Source organism: Myodes glareolus, chromosome 22 (genome assembly GCF_982192425.1).
Source record: "Myodes glareolus chromosome 22, mMyoGla1.1, whole genome shotgun sequence".
NCBI lineage: Eukaryota > Metazoa > Chordata > Mammalia > Rodentia > Cricetidae > Myodes > Myodes glareolus.
The window spans coordinates 36,176,710-36,196,010 of record NC_142047.1 but is presented as its reverse complement, the minus strand read 5'-3'; the positions used below and the strand labels follow the sequence as shown (position 1 = coordinate 36,196,010).

The 19,301-nt window shown below is 50.9% G+C and overlaps 2 protein-coding genes across 3 annotated transcripts in view; one reads left to right on the top strand and one right to left on the bottom strand.

Annotated features, from left to right (window-relative positions):
• Positions 1-3,668: 3,668 nt before the first annotated feature.
• Positions 3,669-12,864, top strand: Plekhg4 (pleckstrin homology and RhoGEF domain containing G4). The gene is made up of 22 exons (XM_048437122.3): positions 3,669-4,169; positions 4,350-5,041; positions 5,193-5,288; positions 5,359-5,482; positions 5,577-5,670; positions 5,744-5,818; positions 5,896-6,012; positions 6,166-6,264; positions 6,367-6,515; positions 6,664-6,802; positions 6,905-7,021; positions 8,246-8,428; positions 8,656-9,152; positions 9,221-9,467; positions 10,121-10,210; positions 10,289-10,510; positions 10,602-10,772; positions 10,850-11,027; positions 11,373-11,489; positions 11,615-11,851; positions 11,935-12,050; positions 12,185-12,864. Exons 2-22 carry the CDS (start codon positions 4,558-4,560, stop codon positions 12,224-12,226), a joined length of 3,594 nt encoding a protein of 1,197 aa, XP_048293079.3. The 5' UTR covers positions 3,669-4,169; positions 4,350-4,557; the 3' UTR covers positions 12,227-12,864.
• Kctd19 (potassium channel tetramerization domain containing 19) overlaps positions 12,820-19,301 on the bottom strand; it is a 37,827-nt gene continuing 31,345 nt past the window's right edge. For both annotated transcript variants that reach the window (XM_048437126.3, XM_048437127.3), the window contains exons 8-16: positions 19,089-19,192; positions 18,530-18,672; positions 18,259-18,342; positions 17,880-17,994; positions 16,866-17,493; positions 15,099-15,290; positions 14,775-14,929; positions 14,491-14,592; positions 12,820-13,069 (exon numbers count right to left, since the gene is read on the bottom strand). In XM_048437126.3, the coding sequence (XP_048293083.1) occupies positions 12,956-13,069; positions 14,491-14,592; positions 14,775-14,929; positions 15,099-15,290; positions 16,866-17,493; positions 17,880-17,994; positions 18,259-18,342; positions 18,530-18,672; positions 19,089-19,192 (1,637 nt within the window). In that variant the 3' untranslated portion in view covers positions 12,820-12,955. The remainder of the gene's footprint in view (positions 13,070-14,490; positions 14,593-14,774; positions 14,930-15,098; positions 15,291-16,865; positions 17,494-17,879; positions 17,995-18,258; positions 18,343-18,529; positions 18,673-19,088; positions 19,193-19,301) is intronic.

Sequence of the window (19,301 nt, the reverse complement as noted above, 5' to 3'; positions counted from 1 at the left end):
TCTGAGAACCTTGGAACACATCAAAGACCCATAGACTCGGCCAACATTTTTTTTTCCGTACTAGCCACGGGGAGTGGTGGCCAAGGTAAAGAGGAGGAAGAGTGACTTAGCTTTATCTTCAAATTGCTGACAGCTGGCTGGTAAGACCTGCTAGTTAATTGATGTAGTTACCAATCTGGATTCGATCCTAGCACAGTTACTACTCTGTCAGCTGGGGCCTGTTACCTAAGCGTTTTGAGCCTAGTTTTCTCATCTCTAAAATAGGATAGCTGAAGCCGGGTATAGTGGCCAAGTGCCTTCAATCCTAACACTGGGGAAGTGGGAGAAAGTGGATCCCTGTGGAGTTGAGGCCAGCCTGGTCTACACAGCAAGTTCCAGGCTAGCCAAAGGTAGGTGCACGGTGAAATCCTTTCACAAAAACAAAGCAACAATAACAAAAAGTGCTAACCATCATACTTAACACTTCATAAGATTACTGCTAGGATTAAAACGGGAAGAGAGTGTCCCAGCCCTGGCTTTGAGGGAACAAATCCTAAGTGTTTGCATTATCTTGTTCGTTCTGCAAGGCAAAGTTGCATGAAAATGCTGCGGGTCTTTGAGTTCTGGGAAGAGGGGATCAGGAAAGAATAGTAGAGAATGGAAACTCCAGTGGTGGATTCCAAGGAAGGGAAGCTAGAGATGGAAGGACATTGGCTTCTTCGGCAGCTCAGAGAAGGTGCCACAAAACAAGAGGCAGTTGTGCCACCGTCTTAGTGTTAGGATAGCTGGCGAGCTGCTCCAAACAGAAGTTCCTGAGCATACTCCAGGGTGCCTGATTTTTGGAGTTAGGGACTCACTCTGTAGCCATAGCTAGCCTGGAACTTGATATGTAGACCATGCTCACCTCAAACTCACAGAGATCCGCCTGCCTGTGCCTCCCGACCCCAGTACTGGGATTAAAGGTGTGTGCCACCATGCCAACCTAGTTCAAGAGTTTTGATTTAACAGATTCTAGAGGCCCCAAAAGCAGGGTGCACAGGTTGGGACTGGGAAAAGCTGTCAGGTTCTGAAGGAGCAAGTAAGTCGAAAGTCTGGCCTCTTGACTGGACAAAGTGACAGGGTGGTTATACTGCCTGGGATGACTGGAGAGGACTGATTAATCCAGACCTTACTCACTGGCAAAGATTACAACTGTGTGCCACCATGTTTAGCTTAAAAAAGAAATTCTGATCAAATTCAGGGCCTTATGCTTCTAAGGCAAACACATTAAGCACAGAATTATCTCCCCAGCTTCCGTCCATCTTAAAAAAAAAAAAGAAGACAGGACCTTGTTTGAAAGTCTTGCCTGGAACTTCTTACTCTGTGTAGATCAGGCTAGCTTTGAACTTGAGACCTTCCAATCTTTTCATCTCACGTGCTAGCAAACCAGGCATGTGCTGTAGCACCAGGCAAAGAAAGGATTTTGATCGTGATGAGGGCCTCCCAAGCCAGAGAAGGCGGCATGAAACAAAAGACTTTTAGTCAGCTGTATTTCCAAGAGCCATCTGGGACCCGGGTAAAAAGGCTGTAATGCCTCTGGTGGTCTTGAATGTCACACCACGGAGCCCGGGTTTATTTAGGTCAAAGATGAGGGAGGTTTGGAGTATTTTAGGTATTGGCTGGCTTTGCTGCTTACAGTACCACAGAAAAAGGGTACACAGAATTTAAGGTATTATAGCTATTGGTCCTGTGTCCACAAGCCTAACAAAGCTCAGAGGTCACTTTTTTCTTTCCTTTCCTTTTCTCTTCCTTCCTTCCTTCTTTCCTTTAATTGATCTTGAGTCAAGAAAAGAGAGGCAGGAGAGGGCCAGCGAAGGAGCAGGGGAGGGGCCTTCCACATTGTACAGTCTCAGTGGAAAAGGCTTCCCTGAGTAGACTCAGCATCCAGCAGAACCAGAGATGGTCCCCATGAGTCACTGTTCAGACTTGCAAGCTCAGCCCACAAAGCCTGCTGTGGTCAACCAGCCCAGGTTGGCTCTAGGCCTAGTCCTCCGATGTCCCCCACTAGGCCAGTATCTCCCTGTTTCTGTTTGTGCCTTTACCATCCCAGATGTGTGTGTCGTACAACTCTATGCTACTTCTGTCTGGATCTGTCGCTATCATGTGACCCACAGACGGAGCACTCAGAATGTTAGGGGCAGTGTGCATAGTCTTAGATACCCCTAAATATATATTCTGTGCCAGGCCTGAAGTGCAACACTAGAAGCATAAAAGTGGACAACACGCAGTCTGCTTACAGGGCACATTCTGTGTGGAATGGGAAAGCCACAGCCTAGTCCTGCCTCTCTCTCCGCATGTGTGCGCTCCACTGACTGCCTGCTGAGCTCAGTGGGCCCAGGTCAGCTAGGGCCTGTGGCCTGATACCTCTTATTTGTTCCTATCATCGGGAGGGGGTGTGTACCTGCCAGAAGGTTCATCTACATCTTATAGTTCCTGGGGGCCTGGCTGATGGGCGGAGGTGAGCCTTAGAGGAGAGAGGGAGCCGGAGGAGGGGGAGGCAATGACTCAGTGGGGCTGGCCTGGGACAAGAACCAAGAACAGAAGCCAAGACTAGACTCAATGCTCCCTGAAGTTAGAGGAAGGAGGGACAAAAGACATGCCTGGGGGCTGGAGCTGGAGCAGGCCAACTCTAAGGCCAGCCCTGCCCCTTTGCTCTTCCTCAGAATCCGCCTCAGAGTCTGAGATGCATAGGGGAACTGCTGTTGTTTCTACCATGGCTGCAGCTCATACCTAGATCCATGAAGGAAGTGCCTGTCTTAGAGCCAGGGAAGGCATTGTGTCCAGTGTCCCTTCCTCCCAGGGACCAAGGCCGTGGCGTAAGGCTAAGAGCCCTTTTCTGGTCATATAGCCAACCTTCTTACAATCTTGCTGCGAATTCAAGTGTTAGGTCAGGCCCACTTACTCCAAAAGGACTTCAGACCTCAGAGCTGAGAATGAGAATAGATGCCCCAGCTACGTGGGTATCTTTCATCGGTTCAAGATCCCCTAGCTAAGGGCACGAACACAGACATCCGACACATCAGGCCTTCCTTGGTCTACCTGACAATCCCAGGAGAAAAGAGCGGCTTTGTTTTACAGGAGAGGAAAATGAGGCGCAAAGGGAATGGAGGACCCCACAGCAGGTGAGTGATGGAACCAGGGCCCAGCTGGTAGCTGGCTCCAGGGCCCCAGCTTCTTTAGCCCCGCTTTTCTGTGAGTAGGGAAAGAGAATTCGGGGGCCTCTAGGAGGTGGAGGAGTTGGGCCTCACAGATTTTGGCAGGCCTGGGTCAGTTCCCACCCAGTTGCATCACTACCCCCTCCACATTCCGGTTCAACCAGCAGCACTGTCCAGCCGTGGGATCACACAATCTATTTCTTGAAACTCCGTTTGTTCTTATTCATTGAACCTGGGGGCTCATACAAACCAGGCAAGGGCTCAGCCACGGTGTTACACCCCACAGGCCATCCCACACGTTTAGTGGTGGGTGGGCGTCAGGCTGTAGTGCAGAGGTCCTTCCCACTCTCCGAGAAGTCATTACACAATCAGCTGTGTGGGCTTAGGGCGTCTCTCTAGGCGCCTGCCCTAAACCTGGCCCCACATGTCTTCTTTGAACCAGACTTGGGGGCTGCGAGCGCTGAATGGTCCTCATCTTGTAAAGGGGATCTGGGCAAATATTCCCATGTCCCAGCAGGAAACCGGTCAGGAGCCTTGCCCTCCTTCCACAAGGTCGTCCTTTGCTGTGAGCCTTCTTTCCGGCGAGCAGTGCTGCGGGGCTCACTCATCCTTTCAGACAATTTCAGCTCTGGGCCGGTCAGGCAGTAGGCACGGTGGAGCTCACTTCAATATCGAGGGAGGGCGAGCCAAGTCCCCAAGGCGCTGAGAGTAAGAGCCCACCCCATCTGCTCGGGGGTCGGTAGGCAGTGCCTTCCGCTGCCACTGCCTGGGCGCCTCTTCCCAAGAACCTGCTGAGCTGAGATTCGGTCCTCCAGCCCCTAGAGGGCGCCGCGTCCCCAGCGGCCTTGCGACCCCTTCCAGCCGCCAGAAGGTGGCGCCCTTGGACGCCGGGCGGCCTCGCAGTACCCGTCGTCGAGGCTGTGGTGCGTTTGCTCGTTTGTTCGAGGTCATCGTGGGCTCCCAGGCTTCACAGTTCCCCCGCAGCATGTCCCAGGGGTATGAGTGTATAGGTTACCCGCGAGGAGCTGGGAGCGCGGGTCCAGGCGGCTAGGCCAGGGCCTGCCTAAGCCGGGCGTGAGGGAGTGTCCGGAGATGGGGCCACCAGATAGAGGTTCACAGGAGCATTACCCCGGCCTTAGGCCCGAAAGAGACTCTAACTGTGTCTTCTCTCACCAGGCTGGACTACTAGAGAGGCAACGCTTCCTGGGACCTGGGACCCAACCTAGCAAGCACTTCCTACTGCCTAGTGTTCCCCGTTTGCCTGCCCTTGGAGTCTAGCCCCACCATTTTCAAACCAGTTCCTGGATGAGCCGAAGTCTCCTTTCCCGCCAAGGCCCAACCCCTTACCCACTTGCCCAGAGCGGCCTACTCTTACCAGAGCGTGATGGAAGGGCCTCTTGTGGGTGGGGATGTGTCCCCAGACTCCCAGGGCCTCCTTACAGAGGGGAGGTTTGCTGTGTGCGGTTTTGGGAACACCCAGGAGGTGGAGGAACCTGCTCACCAGATCCAGTCTACGGACCCCAGACCTTCAACACCAGTAGGGGAAACCCAAGGCAGAGGGCTCCAGGGAGGCTCCTTGTCTGAGAAGCCTAAATCTCTTCCAGAGCAAAGGGCTGCAGATGGGTCAGGGGACTGCCAGAGGAACGTAATAGGAGGCCTCCCCGTCCAGTCAGAGGAGCCATCCTTCTCTGGAGTGGAAAACCTCTTGTATCCTGTGTCTTCTCATGTCAGCCTGACACAGGGTGAGAATGACAACCAACGGGGAGGCTCGATAGGGGGCCCAGGTCCAGGGGACCCAGGTCCAGGCAAAGAGCTGCCAGCTGTCGTTAGCCCTTTATCAGAGATGCCATCAAAGCTACTGGAGGCAGGTAAGGGAAATCTGGGAAGGGAATGGGGCCCTCTGGAGATGGGCATCGAGATTTGGGAGGTCGTTGACCCTACTCAGACTGAAGCCCTAGTCCGTGGAGGAGTCCCAGGGAGATTGGTCCGATTTAGACCCAAGTCATTTCTCTTCTCAAGACCCTGGTGGATCCAGCTTCCCTCAGCCTGCTGACTGCCTCCTAGCTCAAGACCTTACCTGGGAGTTGCTGGCCAGCGGCATGGCTGCCCTACCAGGTAGCTAGAAGACCTTAGAGGAGGAGAAGGGTGGTCCCGATTGCTAGGGCTCACTTCCTCCTCCCCACAGGGACACGTGATATAGAAGGCCGAGCAGTGCTGCTTCTGTGTGCCCACAGTCCAGCTTGGCTTCATCCCAAGTGCAATAGCCATGAGCTTCTGAGCCTTTTGCTCTACCTGCGAGGCATCCCCAGGTTTGAGGGAGAAAGTTGTGGGGCTAAAGCCTGAACCGTGAGGTCCTATGGTCTGGGACTCGACTCAGGTATTGAAACAAAATTCACCACATAGGTCCGAAGTCCAAGCCCTGGGACTGACCATACTAGTTGATGCCCGAATTTGTTCCCCGAGCCCTTCTCTCCTCTGGGGCCTCAGCCAGCTACAAGTGAGTAGAGGATTGGACTCCCATCCATTTTCAGTCTACGCCAGGGGTAGGGCTGAACTTTGGTTCCTTGCAGCAAGCAGCCCCAGGAGCTGTGCAGCACGTGCTGCTGGTCGGAAAGATGCCAGAGGAAATGCCTCCAGCACTTGAGGTACCCAGCCAGGTCGGCTCGAGTGGGTGGGGATCTTTGTCCACACATTCCTGGATCATACCTCCCTTCTTCTGCAGTTCAAGCAGCTGTCTTCTCATCAGAGCTTACTGGCCCACATTCCTAACTTGGGGCTGCCTGCTTCACTGGGAGGATGCCTGCCTTACAGCCACCAAACCTGGCTGAATTTCCGGATGGTCAGTGTACCAGGTGGGGTTGGAAGGTTGTGATTATGCAGGTAACCTGGCCCTGCGGGGGAGCCTTTCCTGGGTCAGCTTGAACAAGACAAAACTGGCTGCAGTGTTTCTGGAATCCCCGCACCTTGGTCATGCTTTTTTGTCTGCTCACAGCGCCTGGAAACCCTACAGCAGACATGCCAGGAGACTTGTGCCCTGCTCCAGGGGGTCATTGACAGTATGAAGGCTCTACGGCAGCCAATGGAGTCAGGAGTGGGTGTCACCCCTCCCCCCCAATCTCCTTGAATGTTCTCTTGGCGTCCCTTTTCTCTCCCATGTCCATCAATGCTTGTTATCTGTTACTCCTGATTACAGGAAGTTGCCCAGCTGCTACAGCAGGCACGGTCCCTCATGCAGCAGGTATTAGATTCACCACAGTTATCATGGCTGCAAAGCCAGGGAAGCCTGGAGCTGGCACGGCTGAAGCAAGGGATCCCAGAGGTGACCCTGAGCCCTGATTACAGGTAGATAGAAGCCCAGCTACCAGATCTTAGCCCAGCTCAGCTCCCTACCCTACATTTGTGTCAAGTACTCAGTTGGTTGGCTCAACACATGGTAGATTTGAGCCCCAGCATAGTAGAGTGGAGAAAGGGGACTGTATGCTTTTCACAGGTCTTCAGTAGACAAGGCTGGTGAGCTGTACGGTGAAGTGGATGAACTGTTGCATCAGCTAACTCTGCAGAGCAACCAGCGAGTGCAGGCCCTAGAGCTCCTCCAAACGCTGGAAGCCCAGGAGGGTGGGCTGCACCAGGTGGGAGCTACTTATCCAGAGTGCGTCCTGCCCTTTGTCTTAGCTGTACCTCCCCTCACCCCCATAGCAGCTGTCTTTGTTTCTTTACTTGTGTCCATCCAGATTGAAGTGTGGCTAGAGGAGGTGGGCTGGCCAGGACTGGAGGAACCAGGGGAGCCCTCGCTGGACATGTTGCTCCAGGCCCAAGGCCCTTTTCAAGAGCTCGACCAGATTGCCCAGGTAAGCTTGGTTACTGTTCATCCTGTAGGGACTGGGACACTTGCCCAGGGCTAGGATGGTGGCATGAGTGAAGGCAAACAATTCTTTTGCTCTTGGAGGTTACCATTCAGCAGAGATCAGTTGTCATCTGAGGTTCATGGTTCATAGTCTGAAGAGAAGCAGCATGAGAGAATAATTTGGAATCAGTTGGGGAAAAAAAAGAGTTAGGAATGGAGTGACGATCAGGGCTGGGTAATAGCATCTTCAAACGTCTGTGTCAGAAAGCCAGGTGTGGTGACTGCATAGAGAGACACTATCTCAAAAAAAAAAGGTCTTGTGGCAGGAGAGTGGGATGAGGTGAAGTGAGTGCGTCTGGAAGACGGATACCAGTAAAAACCTTAAGAAGTTCTATAATTAGATCCATGTTCTAGGACGATGATCTTGGTTTCTGGGAACATGGATGTGGGAAATCCAGTTTAGAGGTAACTGCAGTAGTCACGGTGGGACACACATTTGTCTCTGGGTGTCTCTGGGGGATTGGTTCCAGGACATGTCTTGGATGCTCATGTTGCAGTATTTGTAGGTAGCCAATAGATATCCTTTCATACTGTTTAATAATGTCTTTATTAGCATAGTGTGGATGCTTTGTAAACAGTTGTTAGATTGTATATTTGGAGAATAATGGTGAAGAGTCTTAATATGTTTACAGGTACAATTTTCTCTCAAATACTTTTAATACAAAGTTACTTAAATCCGTGACTGTAGAACCCACACATGTGGAATCTGAAAATGTGGGGGCCAACTGTAACATTTTATCTGACTAGACTGGCAGTTGTTGGCTTTGGGAAGTCTGTAGGACTTGATAATGCAGCCATGTGAGAGGGGAGAGGACCCAGGGGATAAGGGCACTTGGTGGAAGGCTTTCATGTGCCCAGTCTTAGCTGTGATTTTGAAATGGCTTTCAGGGAATGTGGAAGGACTCTGGATTTTGACCTGGAGCCTTACCGAGAGGGTCACCTGTTGGTTATGGGTGTGAATGTTATTTGGGGTTTGGTCACATGAGATTGTTCAGAAGGAGCCAGGTGAGGGAGAGCAGGAAGAACCATAGAGAGAGCATCCAGAAGAGAGAGGGCTAAGTACTGCTGAGGTGCAGACTCAGAAGGCCTGAGGTGGGAGAGGGTGGAATGGTCAGAGGGAGGACCTAAGTCTGGGCTGGATCCCAGCTGAGCCCATCTGTCTCTCCAGGAACAGGTCAAGCAAGGGGAGAAGTTACTGCAGCCACTGGCTGACTGCGACACTGCTGAACTGGGACCCCTTGGAAAGCGCTTTCTGACCCTGAGATCCCAGCTGACAGAATTTTCCAGAGCTTTGACCCAGAGGCGCCAGCGGTTGGCAGATGCCGAGAAGCTGTTTCAGTTCTTCAAGCAGGTGGCCCAGGGGGTCCTATCCCTGGCTCTGTGGAGGTTGTCCAAGCTCTGCCAGAGTCTAAGTGCATCCTATTTGGCTTTCAATCTTATCCCAAAATTCAGCTTCTGGATTGTAGCCTGGGACCCACCTTCCTGAGCCAGCCAGTGGGTGGGACAGGGAGCACGGCAGAAGTTACTGCAGATGTGCTGGAGTCTTACTTTCATGTCTCTGTGACTTTGGTGTTGCAGGCCACAACATGGATTGAGGAGGGGCAGCGGGTACTGACAGAGCTGGAGCAGGAACACCCAGAGGTTGTGCTGCAGCGGCTGCAGCTGCACTGGACCAGACATCCTGACTTGCCCCCTGCCCACTTCCGGAAAATGTGGGCTCTTGCCACAGGCCTAGGCTCAGAAGGCATCCGCCAGGAGTGTCGCTGGGCCTGGGCACAGTGTCAGGACACCTGGCTGGCTCTGGATCAGAAGCTTGAGGCAGCACTAAAGCCATCATCAGTAAACAGCACAGCGACCTTGCGTGCCAGGCAGGCCCCTGCTATACCCACCATTCCTCCACTGAGGAAGGCTTACAGCTTTGATCGGAATCTGGGGCAGCATCTTGGTGACCATTATGGCCACTACGCAGCAATTGTTTCTGACTCCCACAGACCTGAGGCTGGAGGTGGTGTCCGGCCCAGGTCATCCCCCCCTGTGCCTCTGTCAAGCAGTTCTGACTTCAGGAACCCCAACAGGTATAGGTGGAGGGCAGGGTAGGGAGATCAGTGGAGAGTGTTGGGTCCTGACTCCACCTACCTCATAGGCTGCAGCTAGTATTGGCAGAGATGGTGGCCACAGAGCGTGAGTATGTCCGGGCCCTCGACTATACCATGCAGAACTACTTCCCTGAGCTAGATCGACCTGATGTACCCCAGGGCCTCCGTGGCCAGCGTGCACACCTCTTTGGCAACCTTGAGAAGCTTCGGGATTTCCACTATCATTTTTTCCTGCGTGAGCTAGAGGCTTGCACCCGGCACCCACCTCGAGTGGCTTATGCCTTCCTGCGCCATGTAAGTTCCATAGGTCATAGAAGCCCTAGAGTACCTCTGGACACATACTTAATGCCACGTTCTGTGCAGAGAGTGCTGTGGCTCACTGGGTACCGTGGGGGAAATTAAACTGCTACCAGGGTACAGCTCTGAGTGAGACCCACAAAAATCTTTGCCTCTTAGGGTATTTTTAGTTCATTAGGAGAGATGTACAAATAAAAACCATTCTGGATTATACTTAGGATGGGAATAAGCAGGAAAATAGCCTATGAATTACATTTGGGCAGCATTTCCAGTTTAAAAGAGAGGATGTTTGAGTAGAGCCCAGAGGAGGAGCAGAGAGTGAGTTCTACCCCCAGAGAAGAGGTCTAGTGGACATCATGAGCCTGGCTGAGTACAGTGGACACCAAAGTGATGGTCTCAGAACCTTAGGCGGGGCAGAGCTGAATGTGGAGGCTTTCTGTGGAGCCTGGACAGCCTGCATAGCATTGGTTCTTGCTAGATTAAACTCATTCAGGGTGGGATCTGCAGGGGTAGGGAGAAGCTCCTTGCTCTGGAGCCACTTACTGGCACATCTTTGCCCTTTTGAGCTAAGAGAGTGGTGTGACTGAGGTGGGGGATTTCTTTTGGGAACCAGTCCTCTGGTGCCTGGGCTGAGCCTTGTGTCCTTGTAGAGGGTGCAGTTTGGGATGTATGCACTCTACAGCAAGAATAAACCTCGTTCTGATGCCCTGATGAGCAGCCATGGTCACACCTTCTTCAAGGTAGGAGCCTAAGGCAAGGAAGAACAGGGGATGGTGGCATACTCCAAAACCCTTTGTGATCTCCTACTTATGTGGCAGGAAAAGCAGCAAGCACTGGGAGACCACCTGGATTTGGCTTCCTACCTATTAAAGCCCATCCAGCGCATGAGCAAATATGCCTTACTACTGCAGGAGCTAGCAAGGGCCTGTGGGGGCCCAGCACAAGAGCTGGGTGCCCTTCAGGCAGCCCAGAGCCTTGTGCACTTCCAGCTGAGACATGGCAATGACCTGCTAGCCATGGATGCCATCCAAGGCTGTGATGTGAGTCATCCCAGGCCATCTGGGGAAGCACCCTGGGTGTAGAAGAGGGGGGTTGTTATGATTGGACATCTACTGGACTTCAACTTTGCAGGTTAACCTCAAGGAACAGGGGCAATTGGTGCGACAGGATGAGTTCACAGTGAGGGCTGGGCGCCATAAGGCCTGTCGTCGTGTTTTTCTCTTTGAGGAGCTGCTGCTCTTCAGCAAGCCTCGTCGTGGGCCTGCAGGTGTTGACATATTTACCTACAAGCGTTCCTTCAAAGTAAGTCCACATGACCCTGAGCTCTGCTTCCAGCCCCCATCTGTTCCTCACTAAGCCCCTTTCCCCTGGCCATGTAGATGGCAGACCTTGGCCTCACTGAATGCTGTGGGGAAAGCAAGCTGCGCTTTGAGATCTGGTTCCGTCGTCGCAAGGCCAGGGACCTGTTTGTGCTGCAGGCCTCCGACGTGGCCACCAAACAAGCCTGGACAGCTGATATCTCCCGCCTGCTCTGGAGGCAGGCTGTCCGTAACAAGGGTGAGTCCTTGTACAAGCCCAAAGAGTATGTCCTTCCTGAAAAAGGTTTAGGGTCCTTACACACTCTCTGGGAAGAGGGTGAGGCCCCTAGAGTGCATCCTGCCAGAGACGGGATGTCTAGGGACTTGGAAAAGCTTGGGAGGAGGGTGAGAACATGAAGTTTTCTCTGAGTATCAGAGGTCTTATGTTCTGAAAGGAACATTATTATAACTTTCCCAAGGGTGCTTGGGAGCAGAAAGTCTGGCACCACAAAGGATCATGGTATGGGATGGCTAATTTCTGGGCTATGGGTCTATATTAGATACGGCTTAGGGGGTCTCACTTTTGCCTTTATTCTCTACTCAGAGGTGCGCATGGCTGAGATGGCATCCATGGGTGTGGGGAACAAGGCCTTCTGGGATATTGCCCCCAGTGAGGAAGCTATCAGTGACCGCAACATCGACTATGTCCTAAAGAGACGAGGTAGTGGGGTATCCTACAAGGGGTGGGAATGAGGAGGCAATATGGCCTCTTCTCACTCCTGGACTGTGCTTCCCTGGCTACCTCAGGCCAGACTGGCCTGTGATCTGCCCCTGTTTCCTACACAGGTGTTCGCTCTAGGGCCTCCATTGCCGTGGCTCCATTTGAGTATGACAACCCCTATCTGGGTGCCTTGGGCTCCCTTCCTGGAGACCGTGCCTCTTGTTCTGTTGTGGGGTCTCTCAATCTGCACCTGTACAAAGATCCCGCTCTTCTGGGTGTTCACTGGTGCCTGTATCCACCCAACTTCCCAGAGGAAACAGCGTTGGAAGCTGAGGCAGAGTTGGGCAGCTACCCCTCTCTAAGTATGTGGGCTCTGACAGTCAGAGGTTGGAGGCGTGGCTTGGGTCTAGGCCTCCTCTGCTGACAGCCTGATCCTCTTCCCTAGCTCCCGAGGACTCAGAGGTCTCATCCCAGTGCCCGTCAGCCAGTGGCTCTAGTGGTTCTGACAGCAGCTGTGTGTCAGGGCAGACCCTGGCCAGAGGCCTTGAGGACTTGTCCTGTGTGAGTGCCATCTCTTGCCTTATGCCCACCCACCCCTCCCTAACTTACCCTGGGCTATAGCTGCCTTTTCTTTAGGGGAACTAGAAGTGGGTAGGTCAGAGCCATTCCCCAGACGACCCCATCTCCACTCCTAGAACCAGAGAAGCAAAGCATTCATGCTTGACTTGGCACCATAGGTTTGAGTCCGGCTTGAAGATGAATAGTAGATACAACAGCCAGCCAGTAACTCCAAGGAACACCACACCTCTGAATCTACTATAACCAGTGCGTGGCTGGCTCCTGGGCCATCCCCATTCCAACCCCTCATACCTAATCGGAATAGCCTTCTTGGTTATCCTTTCTGATGTCTGTAGCCACCAACTGACAGGCCTAAGGCCTTTCCAAGGGCATCTGGCTACAAAGCCTAAATGAGCACCTTGATCCCAAGCTCCTGGGATCCTTCTATTCCCTCCAGCTACCACCCCAGTTGTAAGTTAAGGATAAGACGGGACAGAAGCTGAGTATTTCCAGACCCTAGGCTGGTAGAGCACTATGGAGCTGCTCCTTAACCTTTGAACTCAATGCTGATCTCTCCAAACACAGGGACCGGCCTGCCCCATATAAGCCCCTTATATTCTTGAATTAGTTGGCTCCCTATCTCCAGCCTCTTGTTTTTTTGTCATCTTGACTTGATGCTCTCTGAACAGCTTTCAGTTAGACTTATCTACTGATTCACTGGTCATTGACTCTCAGTCTTCTCAGAGAAGGAGTCTAGGCATTTGTCTTGTAATTTACTCTTTTATTTGTTTATAATAAAAAAATAGAGTGATTTGTATCTTTGCCTGGGCATGTGCATTCTTGACATTTCCACAGTTGCAATGAGTCTTGGGCAAGTGGTGGTCTGTGGGACCAACATCTCTGGTATTCTAGCCCTCTTGTAAATACTTGCCCAGGACTGAGTACGAGACAGACCTAGATAGTCCCCTCTGGATGAGCAGGTCCACGCAACGGCCATACTTTCTGGCGAAAGGCAGTGTGAGCTGCAAGGAAAGGCCTATCTTATCCCTGGTTTCTAGGCCAGTCAGCTAGTCTAGCTCTGGGAGGCTCCCTCATCTGGGTAGGGGAAACAGAGAAAACCTCATTACAGGGTACCGTTGGTACTCTGGGGCTCAGTTTTGCCCTAATGCACTCACAGGGCTCTGGCTATCAGAGAGCTGACCACAATGACAGTAAAAACTGTGCTTTCTGACGCTTGTGTCCACTTTCTAGCCAGAGCTGCTGACTTTACCTTTATAAAGAACACACAAGCTGGAGAACTGCCAGTAATTGGGCAGTCGTGTGTTTGAGGTGAACATCATTATCGTTATGTACTTGATTATAAAAAGCCAGGTTACTGAGAAATTTGCTAAATCTTTGACACACATAATACTGAAATTCTACAGAATCAGAAAAGAAAACAAATTAAAATCTTGTTTGGTCTACAAAATGAGTTCAAGGCCCAAATAGGCAGCATAACGAAACTGTGTCTCAGGCTTTAAAAAGGAGACTGCTGGCGTATGTACTTGCCTGGGTTGCATGATGCCAAGGGTTCAATGCCCTGTGCAGCAAAAACAAAATAAATAGGGGGAAGGATTCTGCAACCTTGACCATTCTTTTGCCCTTTTTTTTCTTTTTTTAAAAAATGTTTTTCAGTCAAGCATAGTAGTATAGGCCTTTAATCCCAGCACTGGGAGGAAGAAGCAGGCTGATCTCTGTGAGTTTGAGGTCAGTATAACCTATGTAGTGAGTTTTAGGACAGCCAGGGATAGATAGGGAGACCCTATCCCAGTCCCTCAAAACTCCCAAAACCCCCAAAATGTTTTTTAGAAAATGCTTTAGGGGCTGAGAAGATTGTTCTGTGCTTAAGAGCTCTTGTTGCTCTAGCAGAGAACTGGGGTTTGGTTCCCAACATCCACATGGTGGCTAACAATTGTAATTCCAGTTTCTAAGGGTCTGACACCTTCTGGCCTCTGAGGGTACTGCATGCACACAGTGCACAAACATTCAAGCAGGCAAAATACCCATATACATAAAATAAAACTCATAAAAAAAACTGTAGAGGAACTTAAGTATAAAAAAATATGGTGGTATCATAGCTAAGTAGGAACTAGCTATTACTGGCCCTAAAGGCCTACCTCCACGTCCACATGTTTGAGTTAATATGTGCTTTCCAAGTGTGGCCAGGGTTATTAGTGGTGAAGGCATAGTTGGTATCATTAAAGGAAAACTATAAAAACAGGGTTTTTTTTTTGTTTTTTGACTACTCTTGATTGGTCAATTTTAGACATCTACCTCCATGGGACCAGAGACCACTGACTTAGCCGGCCAGCTCTCTAGATGACAGTACTAACCTGGCAGCAACAGTATCCATATAAGGCATTTACAGAGTTGCCATTCCCTATACAGGGCAGATATGTCTTACCTCTACCCAGCTGTACAGACGCTCCTGAGTGTGCCGGTCATCCTTAAAGCCAGTGATGGCCAGCAAATCCACCACAAACTGCTTGGGGCTGATATTCAGCGTCTACCAAGAGAGCCTACAGTCAGGCAGGGCCATGGACAGCTCCCTTCTGCATTTCTATCCCTGCCTTTCCAGCTATTCTTCTGTCCCTGCCTTCTCACCTCCTGTTGTCTTATACAACTTATTGCAAGGGTAAGGAGACACATGGGGAAGAAACAGGGTGCCCCAAGGCCTGTCATACATACCCATAGCCGGTAGGCCAGGGACACCACCTTGGCTGTGATAGCTTTGGGGTCCTTTTGCCTGATGGAATCCAGGATGATGTCAGTCAGGAAGCGGTGACATTTCTGTGCATAAAACATCTCTTCCCAGGACAAAGAGAAACTCAGGAAAGTCACTTCTGTGAAGGAGAAAGAGTAGATATGGCTAAAGCTGCTCATAGTCGAGGCCTTAGAGACAGCTACAGGGCAGGGAGAAGGGCAGAGCTCTCAAGTGACATTTGCTCTTGGGTGTGTGCTCTACATCTTCACAAGCAAAGTACAGGGCCAGGCATAGCTCCAAAGCCTCACCTCGAGGTTGGGGGCTGGCTGTGAGTGATGTATGCTTGATGTTACCCATCTGGGTGGTATAGATGATGCTGTCTTCAAAGAACATGCAAGAGCCATCACTGCCCACCACAGGGGGGTGAGTGACTTTGAGGATGGCTCCTGGGTTGTCTGTTCCATTAACAGTAGGCAGAGGCTGCTCAGGGGCAGGGTTTTCTGTGAAAACAATAGAGGGGTTCTTCTTAGGCTTGGGAGCCTAGACTTGGAATGCAAGCAGAGAGGAGTCTTCTTCTGGGGACAGATCGGAACACTCATTCACTCAAAACTTCAGAAGTCTCTGCTTTTTGACAGTGGTACCCTGGCCTCACCACTTCATTATCCTGGCATTGTTGCAAACCCAATCCTAAGTTTCAGAACTCTAAGAAACTTGTATCCTCATGGGAGACCTGCCTTTTACTCATGGGAAACCTGCTCTTTCCTAAACAGAAACCAAGTAGCACTGGATTGGGGGCTAGAGAAGGGCTGGGGAAGGAGAGGAGGGAGGGGACACTGCAGCCAGGATGTAATATATATTAAAGAGACTAGTATCGCCAGGTGGTGGTGGCACACGCCTTTAATCCCAGCACTTGGGTGGCAGAGACAGGTGGATCTCTGTGAGTTCTAGGCCAGCCTGGTCTACAGAGGGAGTTCCAGGATAGGCTCCAAAGTTACAGAAAAACCCTGTCTTAAAAGACCAAAGGTAGGTGCTAAGAGTGCCAGAGTACTGTAGGTGGAGTTCTGTGGCTAGAGGGAATAATCTAACATGGCCTTCTCAGCAGTACTGTAGGTGGGGGTTCTGTAGCTAGAGGGAATAATCTAACATGGCCTTCTCAGAGTACTGTAGGTGGGGGTTCTGGAGCTAGAGGGAATAATCTAACATGGCCTTCTCAGAGTACTGTAGGTGGAGTTCTGTGGCTAGAGGGAATAATCTAACATGGCCCTTCTCAGCAGTACTGTAGGTGGGGGTTCTGTAGCTAGAGGGAATAATCTAACATGGCCTTCTCAGCAAACTTCCCTGGATTTTCTCTCCACTGCTGGCCACAAACTGTCTTAAGCTCAGTCTCCTTAGGCCCTCCTGGATGGGCCTTAGCATCTCACATGCCATGTGTGCTTTTCCCAGAGGTCTAGTTTCTTTTGTTCATGCACTCCAATAAGGACCCATCCACTTGCCACAGCCAGCCTAGATACCAGGCTCTTGGCACCTCTGTCTTCCTGCCTTGCTCCACTGCTCAGCCTCCTTTGCCCAGTCTGGAATGCATCCATGCTGCTGATACTGTCTGTTATAATCACACTTTCTCTGTCCCTGAGCAAGCTCCAGAAACATACACCTGATCATGTGCTCCCTTTAAAACACCCTTCAAGGGCTGTCCATCCCTCTTAAAGTCAGAACAGAGCTCCACATTCTGAACTTGACCCACAAGACCTAGCCTGATGACTCCTGTCGTTTCTATGGCCTGTGCACTGGAAACAAGGCTTCCAGCCAGAGAAGTACCCTGTGCTTCCATAGACACCCTAAATGTTCTTGCCCTGCTGACTCCCCAGTGCTCCCATTTCCTGGGTTCTCCTTCCACAAAATACTCATCACTTCACCTCATGTGGCCACTCATTTCTGTATGTGCTGCCTGGCACAGAGCTGGCATCAGCGACTAGGAGGTTCTGGTCCCTGCTCTGTCACGAACTCTCTGTAGTCTTAGCCAGGAATCTAGTATTGGTTGGAAATGAGACTTGGGTCAAGGATGGGGCAAGACTCACCTCTCTCCTTGGGCCTTTGTTTGCCCCAGTCCTTTAGGGCGACAGCTCTCTTTGTGGGGAAGTATGGCTTAAAAGTTGGCTCTGGACCCTTGTCTTTCACTCCAGCTCCAGGCCCAGTCTGGGGACCAGTGTCCTTCTCTGAGTTTATGGAATGAGTTTTCCAGGCAGCTGAGGTACCAGGTTGGGGAGCAGCCTCACTTCCTGAGGGGACATGCAGGGTAGCCTCCTCCAAAGTGCTGCTCCGGGAGGCTGTCACTGGCTGGAATTCCCACTGTTTACAGTTGACCATGTCCCATTCCCTTACCAAAGATATGAGCTTTTGCATGGGAGTGACAGGAGGGTCTTTGGCATCAGATTTCTGTGTGAGGTTTATAGTGGTACACTTCTTCTTGGGAGGGCTCTCAGAGTGACCTCCCCAGTGTCTGGGGTTGGCACATAAGCCAGAACACTGTGAGTATGTGCTGGGATTGCCCCCCCTCTTGGCATTTCTGCATAGGGAGACCTGGATAGTATGAGTATACTGTTCAGCCTCTTCCATCTGGCTGGACCTGGTCAGGTTCCCTTTGGCCTTGTTCCATGGAGTCCTGTCACCACAGTCTTGGAAGTCCACAGGCATGCAGGTTGTGGTCTGGGGAGGGAGAGGCACAGTAGCTGTAGGCCTGTTGTACATTATCAAAGTCTCCCCAAGACCTAATAAGCTGGGCTTTGAGACAGCCTTTTTATCCAGAACAATCTTATTCCCTGAGATGGATTGCCATTCAAGTTTACTCAGTCTGAGAGGGAGTGGTACCAGCCCAGGCAACTTTTATGTTCCAAAAGGAAAGATTATCATCCCAGGGCACAAGTGGCTAGCACACCTCTGTGCCTCCTTAAGAATCAGAAATCAGTTGTTGTACCAGTAACTCATGTGGGTCCTCTTTTACCATACCAGCCACTCAGTAGCTGGGCCTGTCCCTTGAGCCCTTTGGTGGTGATGTTTGAGAACAACACCAACCAAAGGAAGCTGGGACTTACTTCCTTGGCATCTCTACTGAACTCTGCCATTGACCCTGTTCCTTCTGTCACCACATGCAGTTTTCTAATAGGAAAGGCTTCTTCATTTTCAGATTCTTTTTCCTGAGTCCATGACCTACAGAGACCAAGAGGGATTAGTTAGTGAGGGGAAGCTTCCAGCAGCCCAATAGCTAATTGGTCAGGCCTGTCCATTGAGCGGGAATTAGTAATTACAGTCAGTAGCAAAAAGGGGGCCTTTAAAGAGTTTTGTGTAGGACACTGGCTAATTCTGAGCCCAGCTATGAGGAGAGGAAGTCTCATTGGCAGGTGAGGACAATTCTAAGAGGAGTCTGTCGAGGTCCACGTTCTAAACGTGGGATCTAGAGAGCACTTTGCTTACTTGTATGCCTCACATTGTGCAAGGGCTTCGGAGAGGGCTGGAATATGGTATTCCTCCACCTCCTGGCAGAAGAGAGGCCATTCCCTGCAAATGACAAGGAGATGGTGGGCTGGGGGAGAGAGGAGACAGGAACCCTAAAGAAGATGCCTTGAACAGTAATGCCCATGTTGAAAATAATAGAACCTTTTCCCGAAAGGCTACAGCTAAGGGCTGTCTTAGCTGCAGAGTCAACCTTCGTGGTTTCATAATCTGATTTCCTGGGTTTACTTACTTAAATTCTGATGGTAAAAACAGTTTTCCAAGTCTCAGGAAGTTGAGAATGTGTCGGAACATTTGGCCATCACCATGGATGAGCAAGGTCTGTCCATAGGTGATCCAGTATACTCTCTGAGTGTTGGATAGCAGTTCTGGATACTAGAAGAGGGTTAGACATCAGAGCCAGTCCCAAGGTCTCACATTTTAGTAGGGAGTAGGTTTTTGGATTTCCATCTCTCTGTATATTGGCCATAGAGATAAAAAATGGAGAGAATCTAGGAAATTTGCCTTCTCTTCAACTGGTAGATCCCCTACCTACTCCTGGGCTTTGGAACTCAACCCTGCCTCCTTCTTGGTACAGGCCCTCGAGAACCAGCCTCTTCTCTACCCACATCCTGAAGCCTTCCAAACATGCTGCTCATCACACCCACAGAATCAGGGCATTCTTAGCAAGGGAGCTGGGGAAAGGTTCTTTGGCTAAGCAGTACCAAAAGCTGTGTGAAGATCATGTTACAAGTCCCAAAGATGTTCAAGTGGGGAACTCAAAGTGGGAGAACAGCTGGGTCTAGCAGTACCTTCATCAGGGTCTGCAGGGTGGTTGCATACCAATGACTTCCAACATAAAGCTTGATGATCTGTTGGGGTGAATATATAGTGATCCCTGCTGTCCACTCCTCATCTGTGGAAGTCAGTGAAAGGGAACATATCATATGACAAGAAAGAGAAACAGTAGGGCACTTTGGTCAATAGTGTTTGCATGGAAAGACTCCATACTCTCAAGCCTCATA